General features: G+C 43.9%; 1 protein-coding gene across 1 annotated transcript in view; it reads left to right on the top strand.

The window, feature by feature from the left end:
- Positions 1–18,293, top strand: part of ADAMTS12 (ADAM metallopeptidase with thrombospondin type 1 motif 12) — a 247,679-nt gene that overhangs the window by 74,242 nt on the left and 155,144 nt on the right. The window contains exon 3 of the mRNA XM_053297498.1: positions 13,085–13,259. Within this exon, the coding sequence (XP_053153473.1) occupies positions 13,085–13,259 (175 nt within the window). The remainder of the gene's footprint in view (positions 1–13,084; positions 13,260–18,293) is intronic.

Here is an 18,293-nt window from a genome sequence, read left to right as displayed (position 1 = left end):
ATGGGCAAGAGCCCAAATACTTAAAGTAGCAAGCTTTCCACTTTGAGAGTGCTGCTTACATAATTTCCAACATGAGTAGTGCTTCTTACATGCAGGCACGCTACTTTAATTCTTTGTGCTCTTGTGCAAGAGTGCCAACATTTCCTTAGGAGCATGGGTGGCTCAGAACTGCCCACATTATGCTGTGGAGCATATTGACTAGTGACCAGTCACACTGGTTTTGTGGGGGCAGGATTTGAACCTGGATCTCCCCAGATTAAACCTGACATACAAACCACTATGCCTGCTTGCTCTCCATTCTTTATCTACTGAACAGTGTTTTGTTTTATCACTCCAAAATGTCCCTTCCGTGTGGCTTAAACAAGGCTTTATTTCCCATTGCAGCAGTGAAATGAAAGGCAGGTCCACACATACCCTATGTGAAAATGGCCTCATTAGCAACCCTGTCATTAAACTGTCAGGCTCAGAAGCAACTGGGCCTGCATACAGAGCTGCATCAGTTCAGGAAGGCATGACATACAGATTAAAATGAAAGGGTTCATTTCAGAGTTCTGAGCTGCTCTCTCCATCAAACATCGACCTTGTCATTGACATGCCTAGGAGGATTCTGTTCTGCTGATCAGCTAGATGCTTACAAGTGGGCATTAGCAGTCTCTTATATGCTATCAAACACAGTTGTTTTGCATTCTAGATGAAAGATCTCTTTGCCGGAGATAAATGATCACTGTCATTTCCTTGTCACAGGAAATACTTTGTCAAGGGTAGATAGAGCACAGGGGATTCTACCTGGGATTTTTCCACATGCCTTTATTTATCCACATGCCTTTGAGACAAGCAAATCTGAGAGATAGTGACTTGCTTATTATCTCCTAAAGCCAAAGTACACAGTGAGGCTATTCTCACAACCAGCAAAAATCGGGCTAGGACAGCCTAGCCCGATTTCTGCTGGCCGTGTAAACCACCAGGCTTGCAGGCGAGCCCGGTGGTTTACAAGTGGGTAACCCGCTTACGGAGTCCTCCCCTTAGCCCAGGTTAGTGGAGCAAGCACTCCGTTAACCCAGGCTTTCAGATCCTGTGTTGCCGTGGTGCGGCTCTGCGCCATAGCAACTCACGAGGAGACCCCCGACCGGGAGGCTAAAAAGCAGCCTCCTGGCTCGGGAGTCTCTCCAGCATGCTCTGTGTGCTCACGCAGAGCATGCTGGAAATTCTGGGGGCTGTGCAGCCCCCGATCCCCGCAGCCCCCACTGGCTCCAGGACCGAGCCAGCAGTTGTACGGGCAGCCGATCCGGCCCCCAGGGCTGCAACAGGGATCGTCTGCAAACCCTGTTATGGTGGGTCTCACCAATCGTGAGACCCACCTCAGTATGTAGGGAAATCTGTGACTGACTTAACCTTTTTTTAACTGAGGGCCAAGCTACTATACATTATGATGACCACTGATGGGAGCTTTCTTTCTTCTGGGCCACACAGCAGGCATGGGCCCTAATCTGGATTGGGACTATGTGAGGGCAAGAAAGAATTGGGAAGCATTGCTTTGTACTGCTTGAATTTCCCCTACTTAGCATTTCCTTTGGTTGTAAGAAAGTGTGTGTGTGTTTGGGTGGAGGGAGTGTTTTGTTTTAGCTTTTCTCCTTTATTGGCTCAACAGCAGCACAATGACTGCATGTGTGGACTGCTAGAGCTACTGTTCTGCCTTTTCTGAGAGCTGCATGCCCATAACAGACCACAACAGAAACGGGAGAAGCAAAAGGAGGAGGCTAAGTCTACTGTGTCTACAAAATACACAGTGGGGCGATTCTCACGATGAACAAAAATTGGGCTAGCAGAGGCTAGCCCAATTTTTGTTGACCGTAAGAACAGCTGAGCCCGGTGGTTCTTGAGTGGGTAAGCCGCTCGAGAACCCCTGCTAAAAAGCAGGTTTGCGGAGCGAGCGCTCCAGCAAACCTGCTTTTTAGGATCATGAGTAGCCGCGGCGCACCTTCGTGCCGCGCCTACTCATGAGTAGACCCCCGGCCGGGAGGCGAAAAGCTGCCTCCCAGCTCCGGGGGTCTCCCCAGTATGCCCTGCGTGCTCGCACACGGCCCCCGCATGGCCCCCGCTCCCCCCACTCCCCGCTGGCTCCGTCACGGGGCCGGACATCGTGTGGGCGGCCGATCCAGCTGCCCAGGGGTCCCTGCCCACTCGTGAGCGGGGAGATCGGGCTTAGCCTGTTCTTCCCGCTCACTGCCCCAAACCGGGTCTCACTGATCGTGAGTTGCGGTCCAGTATCTCCTGTGATGTGGAAGGAATGTTGCAATTCTGCATGCAAAAGCAAGTGGGAAAGCAATGACTGCCTGGTGCTACAAGGAGCCTGCCTGGAAGTACCCCAAGGTTGATGCTTCCAGATCTGCCCAGCCATGAACCTTTTGCAGTACACGTGCACAAAGGAAGAGTAAACAGCAGAAGATGAATGGAAGGCTGGGGCATTTTTTCTAAATGGATTATTGTTACAGACATTGTTGTTTCAAGAGGCAAACTTGTAGAGGACAATTGACATGACCCGTCCAACCCTAAGCATTGTAGTCTTGTTGATTTCAACAGGTGAGTAAAGTAAAGTACACACTTAAACCCCTTCCACCGAAATCAATGGGACTTGGCTGACATGATGAGGAAAATTATTCACAGTAATCCCACTGGAATTAAAAGTAATCCCACTGGATCCCACTCCAGTAATCCCACTGGAATTAACCACCCTGAGCCATTTCGGAAGGGCGGTATAAAAATTGAACAAATAAATAAATAATAAATGATAAAAGTACAAATGAGGTCATGCCTAGCTTTTCCTTTTAATTTCCGTGGGATTACTTTGAATTACTTTGAGTGTTGAATGTTAGCCCTTCAACTTTAGCTGGATCAGCCTCAGAGTTCCTTGAGATGCCCCTCTTGGGACATTTTCTGGAACAAATCCCTTAAGTGGGGCCCTAGCTGCAGACACCACCAGGAATGATACTGTATATAGATTGTACTAGCTGTTCCTGACATATTCTGGGACATACCCCAGGAAAAACACTCTGGTACAGACATGCCACATAATACTTCAGATCAGATGCCCTGTGGCCTTCACTTACATGTTAGACTTCTGTTACAATTCAAAAGCTCATAAGGATGACAGTATTTCAAAGCAAATTTGCACCAAAAAGCTGCCTTTAGAAACAGTGTGAGTTTGCACATTTTTATTCTTGCAAGGTGGCATCTGATGGGAATGTATTAAGGTAGTTTGCATATGTAAGATGAATGATTCCTTTGTCTACTTCTGAAAGGCTTATGATGATGAATTTGCTTTCTTGTTTTACCCTGATCATATTATAAGCATTGGGGGAAAAAATCATCTTACTGTATTCTGAAGTTGTGTTCAGAGAGTCCCCAGCTAAAAAATGGGTTGTGCTCCAAAAGTTTGTTTGTAAATTGGATGTTCATAACTTGGAATGCATATAATTCATATGAGGAACTATATTGTTTATATGTGTGGGTTGGACTTGTTTGTGTGGGGTTTGACATGACTAAATGAGCTTTCCTACAAGAAAATCCCTGCATGGAGAAAACTAGAATGTCAGGGATAACTTGCAAGTAGATAGTCCCACGTTCTGTGGCGGGCATCATCTGGATAACAGCTGGGAAAGTCTTCTGCCTAAAGCCTTAAAGAGCTCTTACCCACAGAAATACTGGGTTAGATAAAACAATAGCCTACCCCACTATAAGGCAGCAGCTTATACACCTAAGCCCAGTTCATAAATTACTTTTGGAGCATGATTGCTCCTGTAGAGCCACCTTCCTGTGCCTGGGTCCAATATTCTATCATGGATGGATGGATGGATCAATCAATCACATGGGTAGCCCCGATCAATTGGGTTTTACTCACACAAGTGTATTCTTCCATCAGGGCTGCTCTGCAGGAAGCCTCTACATGTCTCCCCATGTGATCCAGACTTCTATACATTACTGTTGCATTGTGGGAGCCAGTCACAAGGAAATGGTGGTAACAGAAATCATGGCACAAAGGTGATAATGAACAGAGTTTTAGATGCAGCCCAGCTGTAGAGCAGAGTGGGCAATTGTCCAGGACAGGACAATTCAAGAAAGCACTGGACATATCAGAAGCAGTGTGTTGGGCCCTCCCAGCCCGGGTGGTGGAGGAAATAATGGCCAGAACAAGCCTGACCTTGCACAGAGGCACCCATGCAGGGAGGGCAAGGAAACTGGGAAGCTGACCATCCATGATGCCGCCATTGCCTGGCTGCAGCAAGGAGAGAGCAGGCCCTGCCCCTCTGCAGCATCCCTGCATGATGACACTGGGAGAGGGGGCGGAGCCCTGGCGGGCAGCCAGCTTAGGTCTGCTTGGAGGGCAGGGGAGGGGCCAGGAAGGGAGGCAACTGGTTGTCCCTGCTGCAGTGAACTATTAAGGGGACTTTGGCAAGGGATGTGGAGGCCAGTGGAGATGGAGGGTGGTGGCCCATGTGGGCTACTGGTGAGGAGCAGGGCATTCTCTCTCCTTGGCATGTGGAAGAGGATCATGGTGCCGGAAGCCCCCTCCCCACCATTCTGAGGCCTGTTTGCCCTTGGTGGTGCCCTAAGGTCAGCAGATGAGAGCCATCCAACGGTGTATGAATCTTGGCTCTTGTGCTGCCTCCAGCACGGCTGGCTTTTTGCAGAACCTGAAAATATGCAATGTCGAGATAACCTGCCCTACCTAGAGAATAGAAAAGGGAAAGGAACAGGATAATTATAGTCCAAACACCACATAAATGAATGCTAACATGCTGTGGCTGACAGCACTTTTACCAAATTTTTCGCTGACAAAGTAGGAACTTCAGATTTTAATAAGAACTCTACAAAAGCCAAAGGCCATGCCAAGCAGAAAAACATTTTTGTTAAAATGATGGGTCATGTTAAGAGGCTTTAGAGAGAGCAATATCTCCAGCAGAAATAACTTTACATGGTTGAATAGCATGGGGTTTATCAGCAGCTGTGAGTAAGCTTTGGACCTGATTAGAATGCTTTTGGGTTACTGCACTGAGGCACTTATTGTACACAACTTTGAAAAATCAGTGTGCCTTATTAAGCCTTTCATGACCATGTAGCTCGTCAAAACTGCACTTCCTGTCTCAGACAGGCTTTATTGGACTTGTCAGCTACTATATTTTTCGAAAGCATACATAGCCAGAAATCTGATTTGTACAGATTAATTTCAAAACCCCATGATTTCTCCATTTGCTATGCAAAACAAGTTTCCTCCTTAGAAGTGCCTGTGTCTTATCGCACAGTTGCTAATAATGTAAGGGTCTCAAAAAAAAAAAAATCATAACATTTTAGAGTTAGAAAGAGCCTTAGAAATTTTCCAGTCCAGCCTTCTGCTCAGTGGAGAAATCTGCTGCACCATCCCCAACAGATGGCCATCCAGACATCCAGCCATTGTCTAAAAACTTGAGAGTCCACTTCTCTACATGGCAGTTGTAGTTCAGCAACATCTGGAGAGCTGCATGTTGCCCACCCCTCTCCTTCCTTTCAGTCCATTGGCTCCCGCCCTCAGGAGCAACAAATAAGAAACCCACTCCCTCTATGTGACACCCTTTCAGATATCTGAAGACAGCTATCAGAAGACAGCTATCAGACCCCTCTTAGTCTCATTGCTGGACACATCACACTGTCCATCTCCGACTGCACAGAAGCAACAGGATCTATTACTACTTCTGTGCTAGTGTGTACCCTCTGTGCAAAGGCACAGCTTCCCCAGTACCCATGAGTACAGGACAGGGCCTATATATCCCCATGATTTAATTGCATTGCATAATTATGTATACCAGGGTTTCTTAACCTCGGGCCCCCAGATGTTTTTGGACTACAACTCCCATCACCCTCAGCCACAAAGGCCATATCTGGGGATGATGGGAGTTGTAGTCCAACAACATCTGGGGGCCCAAGGTTAAGAAACCCTGATGTATACCATTCTATAGAGCAGATTCACTCACAAACGTCTTAGGCTGTATGCAAACACACAAATGTTTGAGGAGAAAGCCCTCTGTGGATCTGCACTCACTCTATTTTGGACAGATGTATAAACTTTGAAAATGAATCTATCTCAGGAACAACTGGTTAGTTATCCCTGCTTCCAGAGAAGCTGGCTGTGCAAAATGCTGATTGGTTGGCCCTGGTGGCAAACATGCAGCTATTGGTCCCATCCCTAGAGCAATGTTTCAAGTTAAAGAAAAGCAGGTATTGGCATTACAAAAAAAAAGTCACCACATATGAATTTAATTGGATAAAACATGCCAAACACATGGGGGGAAAGTTCTAAAAGAGCATAAAGTTGCACAAAGCATTGGTGAAGGATGAAAATCTGTTCTGGAGTTGGGGCCAAGTATATGTAGCCATAAGAAGTGGGGAGCAAAGACAGCTCTGCAATTTAAAAACAACAACAACAACAAACCACAAACCACTCCTGCAGGGTCTTGTAGGGCTGGCTGTGTACCCTGAAGGAGGTTCTGTTTGTAGAACATACTGCATGATTAGGTCTCAGGAAGAGGAGAAGGCAGCTCCTTTCCACTGGGTGGGGGAGGGTGAAACATGTTTCCCCACCATCTTAAAAGAGGAGAACAGAATATTCTAGAGAGGATCATCTCATGCTTTCTATCTCTTTCCCCAAGGAACTCTGTGGCATCTGTGGTTCTTCCTCCTCCTTTATCCTCACAACAACTTGTGAGGTGGGTTAGACAGAAAGATAGTAACTGGCCCAAAGTTGTCTAGTGAGTTTGATGTCTGAGTGAGGATTTGAACCCATCTCACTAGTCCTAATCCAACACTAAACTTAATCCCTCGGATCCACTATGGGTGTGATACATTCAAGGTATACTTTCAAAGTAACTTTGCCACTGAGTTATGGCTTCTCACCTGTTGTTTGCAGTTGACAGGGTGCAAAATGCATGCAATACAATGTGCTTCGATTTGTCTTTTTCATAGAGGTATTCTCCTAACACTCTGCAGCTGGTCTCTTCTGGCAAGAGCAGGCTCCTCAGACTGAAGTTATTAGTTTGCTTTCACCACTTCCCTCCCTTGATCCTCCTTAGTGATCATCGGAGTAACATGCTGCAGTTCCAGCCTTGTGCAGTTGACAGTGCACCCATCATGCTGTTATGGAGAGTAGATGTGCCGCTGTTTCTTTACATCACCTGGGAAATCGAGCAAGTGAGAAACAATCACTTTCCCCACCGGCTCAGAAATTAAACTGTGGCTAGAATGACTATGTATGAAGTCAAGTGTAACATTTCTCCCTTGTTCCTATTACTATGTGGTCCAAGGCAGTTTTGGCAACCGGAGCAAAAAAAATGCAAATGGTGCTTCCCAGCAGCTCTGTAATTAAACGACTGGCAGTGTGCCGCATCCCAGATCTGTCACTGGTGGTGGGGCTGCTGGCTGCTTCACCCTAACTTATGGAAGGAAGTCTTGGCCACCCTGATAGCTACCTTTTTACTACAGCTTGCAAAGTGGTATCAGAAGAGCATAAGGATAGGCACAAACTGATTTACAAGTGCAGGATACAATACGGATATATTCTTTCACATACACTACATTGCATGTTCTTTGCTTTTTATTCTTGACTAAAACAGTATTATTTATTTATTTATTTACTTACTTACTTACTTACTTACTTATTTAAAATATTTATACCTCGCCCCTCCAGGGCAATACTGCTCCAGGTGGCTTACAACAATAAGATAGACACAGATGCAAGTAATAAAATTAAATGGTGGGGTGTTTTTTTGAAAAAGTCAGATTAAAAACAATTATTAGGTTCAAATTAAAATTGAAAATTATAAAAAACTAAAGAAGCTAAATAACCTACCAGACATAACAAAATAATAATGATATTTAAAAGCCTCATTTAAAAGGTGTGTTTTAAGATGTTATTTAAAAACACTGAAGGAGAGAGCATGGCGAAGCTCTTCAGGGAGGGCACTCCAAAGCCGAGGGGCCACAACCGAAAAGGCCCTGTCTCTAGTCCCCGCCAAATGGATCTCTGTTAGTGGTGGGATCATGAGCAGGGCCTGAGATGATGATCGGAGGGCCCTGGCAGATTCATATGGGTGAATGCGGTTCGACATGTGGACTCCACATGATCCTCCATGTATTCTTCCTGTCAGACCACACATGCAAACTGCATCAAGTTCTTTCCTTCTCAGTGACCTGCAGAATGTTCTACTTGAGATAGACATTGCTGTGGCTTGGGGTCTGTGGGATCCTTGAGACAGACTCCCACCAGCTTGTGCCTATAGATATTCTTTCTGCATCCGTATCACAGTCTGGGGCATTTGTGGCCTGGGACATGACTCAGAGTTTCCTTTTCCAGGAAACAGTCATTGATTCTTTGTGGAGGGGGGGGTGGGGGAGCTTGTTCAGCACTAGAAGAACAACAAGTTCTTCTAGTAAGAACTAATCCGCCTAATTTCATTTTACTATCCCTACAACTATAACTAAATTTGGTCCAAATCGGTTAGGCACTTAGCTTGATTGCACCTCAAACGTTCATGTGTCCACTGTCTTGAACTGGGGTGGATATCATCACAAACTATGCATTTGAGGTATCCCTACAACTGTACCAAATTTGATCCAAATTGATTCCCACTTGCATCTCAAACATTCATGTGTCCTCCATCTTGAATCAGGTTACAAACTACGTCCTTGAGCTGTCCCTATATGTCCCTACACCTGTAGCAAATTTGGTTCAAATCAGTTAGGCGGTTCTCAAGTTAGCCCAATTGCACCTCAAAAGTTCACATGTCCGCCATCTTGAATCAGGGTGGATGACATCATCACAAACTATGTCATTGAGGCATCCCTATGTGTCTCTACAGCTGTAGCAAATTTGGTTCAACTTGGTTAGGTGCTTCACAAGTTAGCCCACTTGCCTCTCAAATGTTTACGCACCTGTCATCTTGAATTGGGGTGGATGACATCATCACAAACTATGTCACTGAGGTCCCCTCTCTAGGTGTCCCTACAACTGTACCCAGTTTGATTCATACTGGTCCATGCATTGCAAAGTTGATAGGGTCTGGGGAAACACACACACAGATGGACACACACATGGAATGCTATGTGATCTCATAAGCCTACTGGAAAGTTAAAGGTAAAGGTAAAGAAAATAGGCTAATAAAAATAAACAATTTCAGCCTGGAAGAAATAGAATGCCTCAGACCAGGTACAGGATCTTTCCCTACATATGGGCTATATGTAATCCCAGCCAGTCCCCATACATCAAGAATAAGCAACTGAGTTTCCATGTTGAGTGATAAAACTCCCATGCACCTCTCATTTAAAAAATTAAGCATTGGTTGTTTCCTGCCTTTCTTTTCCTTTGTTAGTTTAGATTCTTCTGTCAAGCTTGTCACATTAATAAAATATGCCATCTTTCTTTTTCTGGTTTAAAAACTTCTCATGTTCCTGATTTTTATCAAGAGAACAAAGTGTATAAAATAATAATAGCCTACAAACATACAGTGTGAAGGTTATTGCATAGTAAAGGGAATGTTAGCAATACAGTCTGCCTGGAAGTAGCGAGCTAATGCTTGAGTAGGCAGATAATTAAAATCCATTCAATGCAATGTGAACTATCATATTTCAGGCTATAGAGATCCCAGGGGACAGTACAGTAGCTAATGAATATGTTATGAGAATTGTACGAGGAATCAACAGTCACCTCTGTGAAGTGGGAACATGTCTGCACAAATTGTACAAACAACCTTGGTGAGACTGGAGGAGGAAAATCATGGCTTAAAGAGAAAATTAACTGGGAGCTGCTAGCATTGTATTTTTTGTTGTTTCTACTTAACTCAGGGCAGGACCTTATGTTATTTCAGCAAGTGCATGTTCTCAAACCCATGCATGATTGGATAATATTAATACGGGGTACCCGTAAGAGAATCTGCAAGTGAAAGAGAGTGCTTAACCCTTCTTCCATTTGTTGATTCTCCTCTGCAAACACCCCCCTTTCAATTTCCCCACATTTTCTACCTGCTAGGTTTATTTCTGATTTCAAAGCCCACCTGGAAGAAAAATAACCCTGTGGGGCATTTGAAGGAGATAATCAATAGGCAGAAGGAGGATTAAGCACACTCTATCCTCCCAGCCACCAATTCCCCCCTGCAAATTCTTCCCCCTCCATAACATAACATGGGGTATTGTGAGCACTGGCCAATTTGTTCTGCAGCATAAGGTTCTGAGCCATCCATGTGGCTGTGGGCAACCAGTGATGAAAGTGCAAGACCTCCAGTGGTTCTTTAGAAGCACACAGCTCACAGCTCAGAACCACCCATGTTTGCCCCATGTTTGCCCATAACATCTACTTCTACTTTTAGATCCAAATTAGACGTGTACTGGAATTAGGTGAGCTTACGCCCAGAAGCACCTCTTCTTTTTAATAGAAGTATACATTGCGGGTGTGGGTGTGGGTGGGAATCAATCCTGACTGGGACCATGGTGTGCAGTGAGTGGCCTTCTTTTCCTCCTCCCCCACCCCAGAAAGCAGCTGTTTGCCTTTGAAGCACCAATTTGCAGCAAAATTTAAGGGAGGGTTTTTTTGTAGGAAAATGGCATAAAGGCAAGAATTAACCTCTCCCTCCCTGTGTGTTGTGGTTCCAGTCAAGATCACTCCTCATGGCTGTTTTGTGGTTCTCACCTACAAAACCCTTTTGGGCTTAGCACCTGTATATCTCCGTGATTGCCTCTCTCAGCCAGTTGTATTCCATCCTGTGAGGTCTTCTCAGTTGGCCCTCCTTAGTGTCTTGGGCACTGGTGAAGTGCGTGGTGCCTGGGTCCATAGGAGGGCCTTCTCTGTGGCCACACCTCTGGTTTGGAACACCCTCCCCCCTCCGATTCATTCAGCCCCCTCCTTAGTGGCTTTTAAGGCCCTTCTCAAGACCAACCTTTTTCGCCAGGCTTTTGCCCTTTAATTTTTATATATATGCTTAATAGTCACCTTAATTTTTATGAGACTAGGGAATTCTGGATCCATTAGATTGAATTTGAATTTTTCTATTTCATTTTTTAAAAATAAGACACTTGGCCAAGTTTGGAAAGTATACAATTGTTCTTTTCAGCTCTAATAAAAATACTAGAAGAACATTGCCCCTGCTAACTTGGCAAAGAGGCACCTTTTAATGTGGTGATTCTCTTTATTTAGCAGGGGGAGAGTAACTGGCTCTATCCACCCCCAGCACAGTACCTCCACTGACTGTTGCTGGTATGTATCTTATGTTTCTTTTTCGATTGTGAGCTCTTTGGGGACAGGGATCCACCTTATTATTTATTATTTATTTCTCTGTGTAAACCGCCCTGAGCCATTTTTGGAAGGACGGTATAGAAATCAAATCAAATCAATCAATCAATTAATCAATTGCAAGAGACTGCAGTGCTTTAAATACTGTAAGGAACAGCATTTGCATTGGTAATTAGACTAGAGGGGAGATATGCCTGGCATATCTAAGGATATCAAAATATTGGCATATCTAATATTGGCATATCTAATATCTAAGATATGCCAATTGTCCCTATTTGATTGATTGATTGATTGATTGATTGATTGACTGATGGCATTTATCCCATTTCAGGGAGAACATTGTTTACAGTATCTAAAATAAGTTTCAACTGTTTTATTTTATTCATTTATTTCGTTTCCATCCTATCCTTCTTCCAGGCAGCTCAGGGTGGTACACTTTATCCTTCTCTCCTTTTTAATCTCATAACAAACCTGTGAGGTAGGTTAGACTGAGAGACAGTGGCCAGCATTTTGTGGGTTGCCAGACTGGCTTTTTAAAAGCCAAATTCCAGGTTACAGCCCATTTGGCTGTTGTGGACACAGACTGCTACAGCACATGGCCAATTGCTTTGCACTCCTTCCACTGGAAACATTATCTCTTGAAAAACAGCAGCCAGGGGGCGGTGGTATTTGGACCAGGACTTCAATTCAAGAGAGGAGAGCTTGACTCTCTCTCTAACACTATCTTGAGCCAAGCAGGAGCAGCAAAAGAGGTAATAAGCTCCTAGCCCAGCCAAGCCGGCTGCCAGCGCTGGTAAAGGAAGGAGGACCGCGTTTGAGGCCATGCCATGAGGGCAAGCAGTGGTGAGCAGCCCTGCTGGCAGCCACGCCAGCCCTGTAATAAGCTTATTACCTCTTTCATGGCCTTGCCCAGCCACCCCTTACATTTGAAAGAATCCCCCACTCTGTACTTGTAAAGGGGAAGCCTCCCCTGATTTTCCTTTACAAATATACTGGCCACCCGAACCGCCGAATCGGTTCAATCAAATTGACTGGACCAGCCAGTCGGTTCAACTGAACTGATTTGGAGCAATGTGATTCAGTTCAAATTGATTCAAATGCAAACCAAACCATGTTTTTTGGTTCTGTGCACACCCCTAACATCCACCCAAGACCATCAAAACGCCTTTCTTACTTTGGATCTTGTTAAGGGCAGAGTTGTCTGAGAGGATTTCAGCTATGCAATGCAGAAAACTATGTAGGTTTCTATTTCGCCTCATTCCCCTGTAACGCGGAACTGGAAATGCATGGGGCAGAGGTTTCCTTACCATTACGTCCGAATGCATGCAACTCTGGCCCAGCTCATCCAGCAATCCAAGGTTTCACTTGGCAGATTCCAATTTGAACCCTCAGTTTGTAGTGAGTTTCACTGCTCATAAGCGGGGTTCCATTTTTCTGCCATTACATCTGAATACAGAACTGGAGGCTGCATTCAGTAAGACCAGAGTTGAGGGAGGAAGTTCCTCCCTCTCTCAATATGTGATTCGATGTGTGGGTTGTACTTCAGGGAAGAAGGAAGCCCACACAGCCAGTTCCCCTCCTCTCTGCATTCTCCCTGACTGCAGAGAGGCTGCTCTCTGTTTCATCTGAATGCGGACAGAAGAGTCGGGAGGGTGTCCATTGGACCCGCGGTTCCACATTACGTGCAAATGCGGCCTTTGTCTCCAAAGATAGTGCTATTCAGATAGATATTCCACTGTTCCAATGTATACTGTAAGTTTCTATTTTTATTCTCAGACTGGATACTTCCATCTGCCTGATGGAGACTACTTCATTGAACCAGTGAAGAAATATCAATTGGAAGAATGGGCTTATCATCCACATATAATCTATAGGACAAACATCTTTCAGAAGAGTTTGAGGAAACGGCGAGACACCAGTATGAAGAAGAAACATACTTGTGGAGTGAATGGTACGTGAATGGTACTTTAAAAAACATTTTTGAACACTAGTACAATCTAAAAAAAAGTTGTCAAGAGTGAAACAACTTTCCCACTACTCGGTCTGTTTCAAACTGCATTGGGCCCATCCACAACATCGTCAGTTGGTTATCAAACCAAGTATCACAGCGGTGCTTAAATTCCTTTATTTCAAGATAAGCAGTAGGCAGGGTAGAAATGGAACAATATACCAGCTGCAACAAATTAGCAATTACTGATTAAGGCGGGAAAGACAAGTGGGGAGAATCACATAAAAGCTGCAAGAAGGAACAGCTTGTTTCGCCTTTCTATATAAATGAAACAAAGAGACTGTTAAGAGATCGATACAGTTAGCATTTGTTGGATATGCAATACAATGGGAGCTGTACTAAACCACAGTCTGTACTAGGGGTGAGCACAAAACTGACTGGTTCAGTTTGAGTCCAAACCAGACCAGACCAGTTCAGTTCTGCACCCTCTCGAACCACCCTCCCCTGGATTTGGTTCAGGGGGTGCAATTTATTTTATTTTTTTTTAATCAAACTTCTTTTTTACTCACCCCCTCCGTGGGACTTTGAGGCCATGGAGGCAGGGTCTCTGGAGTTCTCCCTTACCCCCGCCAGCCTCCATTATGGTAAAAATCACCCAGTCTGATGGTCTTTGGCCCATTCCGGGCCTGCCTTGCATGTCGGTGGCCATTTTGAAAGCTGCCATGCATGCCCTATGGGTCTTATAGAAGCTCCCCACAGAGGGTGAGTAAAAAAAAGAGTTAATTTTTTTTTTAAAAAAGTGAAACCTCCCCTGCACCCCGAACAGCTGAGAGGGGTGGTTTGGTCCAACAATGAACCGACAGGGTGGCGGGGGGTGGTTGGTTCAATATTGGACTGTCAAAAGGTTCAGTGTTGAATTTGTTTGACATCAAACCTGTTTGTACATCTCTAGTCTGTATATGTGATGGAGGGACATGCTGGACGAGTTGTGGGAACTAAGATAACTATTGATGGTGGAAATTTTTTTGCAGAAGTGTAAAATTAAGGAGGCAATGTATACAGAGAAATTAAAACCAGATATTAATGTTAAGGAGGAGATGGTTTCAGCTATGAAATGTATTAGTCTTAGAAGAGTTAATTGTTTGTTTTTGCAGCTTGCATGTGATCCTCATTCTTGTCTATTTGGTTTGGTAAGCAACTGATAATGTTTTTACATCAAAACCAGTTTTGTTTTAATTTGTAACATCTGGTACTTCATTTGTGTGTAATAAAGAGGTCTTGGTGGAAGAATTGCTTAGAGCCAATATGTGTATAGCATTGCCAACTTATCAACCTAAGTATGTGCTACCTTAAATCTGGTTCAGCAATCATGGCTTCTTGTAAATAATCCCAGAAACTGTAGTTTTGCAAGAATCTTGAGGATCCTTTATACCAGTGTCATAAAACTAGTTCCCAGAGTTCTCTGTTATGCAGCCATGATATTTGACGAGCTTTGAGATTGGTTTACTTTTGTAGCATAGATATGTACCCGAATGAGGAATTGAAGCAAACAAGCATTTAATGAAGCTATCTTTTGATCCTGTTCATTGATTTGCAGATGAGTACAAGGATCAACATAGTGATCTCTGTATTTAGATCCCAATCATGCTGAATCAGTGTGCCTGACACCCTAAAAACTCTGCTCATAAGTTTTATCCTCCACAATTAATAGCAAATTGGGGTGGGGTGTGTGTGTAATTTAAGTCAGGGCATTGGTGTGGGACATAATTTGAATGAAATTTCATACCCAAATTGTCAACCCAATCTGACATAGCATGATATTCAGCACCAACCTAAAAAAATCTTTACTTTATGCTGAGGGGGGAGAGTAGTGAAATAGCTGATAATCTCTGCTCACCTAGCACTTGCACATCTCTTGAGTGACTTACATAGTTCAATGCAATTTGGATGTTAAGCTTCCTATTGATGTCATTTATTCAAATTTAACAACTCTATTATTGAACAAGGGAAATTCACAAGGCTCCTGTCAACCCAGCATGTGAAAATGAGCACTTTGTGAATACGATTGTAAAGGAAGTCATAATCATCTGTGAGAAGCATTCTAATGTGTTAAGTGGGTTGATTCATAGATGTACGGTCCAAATCTGCCCTCAAAGCAACCTCAAATAACAATGAGTTATTTGCAAAAATTACATCTTGGCCTACACAGTGTAGGAACAAAGAAAGCCTTGGCAATCGTCTAGGCTTGGAAAGGTGTCACGGGTTTGGGCTTTCTGGTTCTCACAGTATTCTGCCTTGTAAACTATCCGTTTTGCAATTTATTCTTTATTAAGAGGGTAAAGGAAGGAAGAGTTCAAAAACAAAGCTAACAAGTCAATAAAGGTTATATTTAGGGATGTGCACAAATTGATTTTTTTGACTTGATATGTGCCCAAAACAAATCACACCTGATTTGTTTTGTAACCAATTCTACCCCCCCCCCGAATCACCCCAGATTAGATTTGTATTTGCCTTGATTCAGTTTGTATTTGGACTGATTTGGACCATTTAACAAGGTCCTAGAGGCACCAAATTTGGGTGGTGGGTAGGTCCCCATGGGCACCAGCTACCATCCAAAGTTCAAGGCAGTGGGACACTTGGTTGATTTTTAATTATTTGTTTTTTTTGTTTTTAGTGATTTTGAACATTTCTGCCATTGGAAACAATGGGGATTCGAAGTTGCCATATCCTAACTCTAACACAGATCCCCAGCTTTCATTTAAAAAAAAAAAAAAAAAAGCTAAGCTCTAGCCCTTGTAGAAGTTATGGAGCAAAATGTGCGGTCATTATTTTTCAAGTATTTGGATTCTTTGTTGTATAATAACTTTTCCTCATAATGAATCCCTATGAGGATTCACTGCACACCTTCATTTCTTCTGTTCATTTTGACTGTCACTGGACAGTGCCAACTGTCAACTGCCATGTGCCAACTACACCCCTCACACACACCTGCAGGGCAGTGGGGTACTCACCCTGCTAACTTGGCAAAGAGGCACCTTTTACCATGGTGATTCGCTTTATTTAGCAGGGGGAGAGTAACCGGCCCTGTCTACCCCCCAGCACAGTACTTCCAGTGACTGTTGATGGTGTCTATCCTATGTTTCTTTTAGATTGTGAGCCCTTTGGGGACAGGGATCCATCTTATTTATTTATTATTTCTCTATGTAAACCGCCCTGAGCCATTTTTGGAAGAGCGGTATAGAAAATGAATTATTATTATTATTATTATTATTATTATTAATCCCTATGAGGATTCATTATACGCCTTCGTTTCCTCTGTTCATTTTGACTATCATTGGAGAGTGCCAACTGTCAACTGCCATGTGTCAACTACACCCTCCACACACACACACACTGTCATGCCCTCGGTCTCAGATAGCAAGGAGGAAGGGGATGCTGACAGCCCTTCAGCCGATGCAGGGGTGCCTGAGGGGCAGAGCCCCGCTGTCGGTTCCCAAGAGACGGCTGAGGCAGGTCTGGCTGATGACCCAGAGCAGGCACAGCAATCTGAGGCAGCAGAGACAGGGACTGACGAACTGGAGGATAAGCTGTGCAGGCAACCCCCGCTGACTCCACAGCAAAGACAGGTCACAAGATGGCAAGCACATCTGGAATCCATCAGGAGAAGTAAACGCCTCTTGCAGAGGGCTGTTAAGCCTTGAATCCCTGCCAGGTGAGAGTTATCAGCTTGGACTATAAAGTACATCTACAGCTTGCAGTTAGCTGCTGGAAGACAACGTACATCATCCGTAGTGTTGACAGCCTCCAACCTGAGCCAGAGAGAGATTCCAAGCTGTGCTTTAGCCTCTGCAACTCAGACTTTTGTGAGCTACATCCTAGACCCCCCTGCTGGGTGCCTAGATTACTGACACACACACTGGGGTACTCAGTTTATTTTTAAGGTATTTTTGAAGTGTTTAGATTCTTTGGTGTCTTCATTAGACACCTTCATTTCTTCTATTCATTTTGACCCCACTGCTTTGCAGGTGGGGGTGGGGAATTAGTGGCATCCCATGTTCCAACTACCCCACAAGCCACTGGGTACTCAGTTTATATTTTAGGAATTTTTGAGGTGTTTAGACTCTTTGGTGTGTAATGAATCCTCATAGGGATTCATTATGAGGAAAGAGCCTAAACACTTGAAAAAATCCTAGAACATAAACTAAGTAGTACCCCACTACCTTGCGGGTGGGAGTGGGGTGCAGTTGGCACATGGCAGTTGACAGTTGGCACTGTCGAAAAGACAGTCAAAATTAATAGAAGAAATGAAGGTGTGTAATGAATCCTCATAGGGATTCATTGAGGGAAAGTTATTATACACCAAAGAATACAAACACTTGAAAAATAGTGACCAAACATTTTGCTCCATAACTCCACTTCTACAAGGGCTAGAGCTTAGCTCTTATTTTAAAATGAAAGCTGGTAATCTGGGGAAATTAATAGGAGGGACCCGACTCTCGAATCGATTTGAATCGAATCAGTCACGATTGCATTTGTACCCGAATCTAGCCAATGGACCACAGGGGTGATTTGTTTTGTCTCCAAATCACCCAAATCAGCTAGATTCACGTACAAATCGATATTATTTTAGTAATCATGCAGCTGTTCTCTGAAGTATGCCAATATTATCATCTTCAACTGCAGGTGAAAGAAATGTGGCTACCTAAATCCTTTCCATGAAGCAAAAGTCTTTTTAAGTTTGAATGAACAGTGTGGATTTACAACAAAGACATTTATGTACACTACAAATGTTTTATTTTTCTAATTTTAAATCCTACATGAGAAAATGTATATAACACATACAATATAATTACTGGCTGACATTCCACATAATGGGATGTTGTTGTTGTTGTTGTTATTAACATTTATATCCCGCTCTTCCTCCAAATAGCCCAGAGGTACATGGTTATGTTTATCCCCACAACAACCTTGTGAGGTAGGTTAAGCTGAGAGATGTGTGACTGGCCCAGAGTCACCCAGTGAGTTTCATGGCTGAGT

The sequence above is a fragment of the Hemicordylus capensis genome, chromosome 2, assembly GCF_027244095.1.
Source record: "Hemicordylus capensis ecotype Gifberg chromosome 2, rHemCap1.1.pri, whole genome shotgun sequence".
NCBI classification, from domain to species: Eukaryota; Metazoa; Chordata; class Lepidosauria; order Squamata; family Cordylidae; genus Hemicordylus; species Hemicordylus capensis.
Note: the sequence above shows the minus strand (reverse complement) of the source record. Positions and strands in the feature narration are given on the sequence as shown.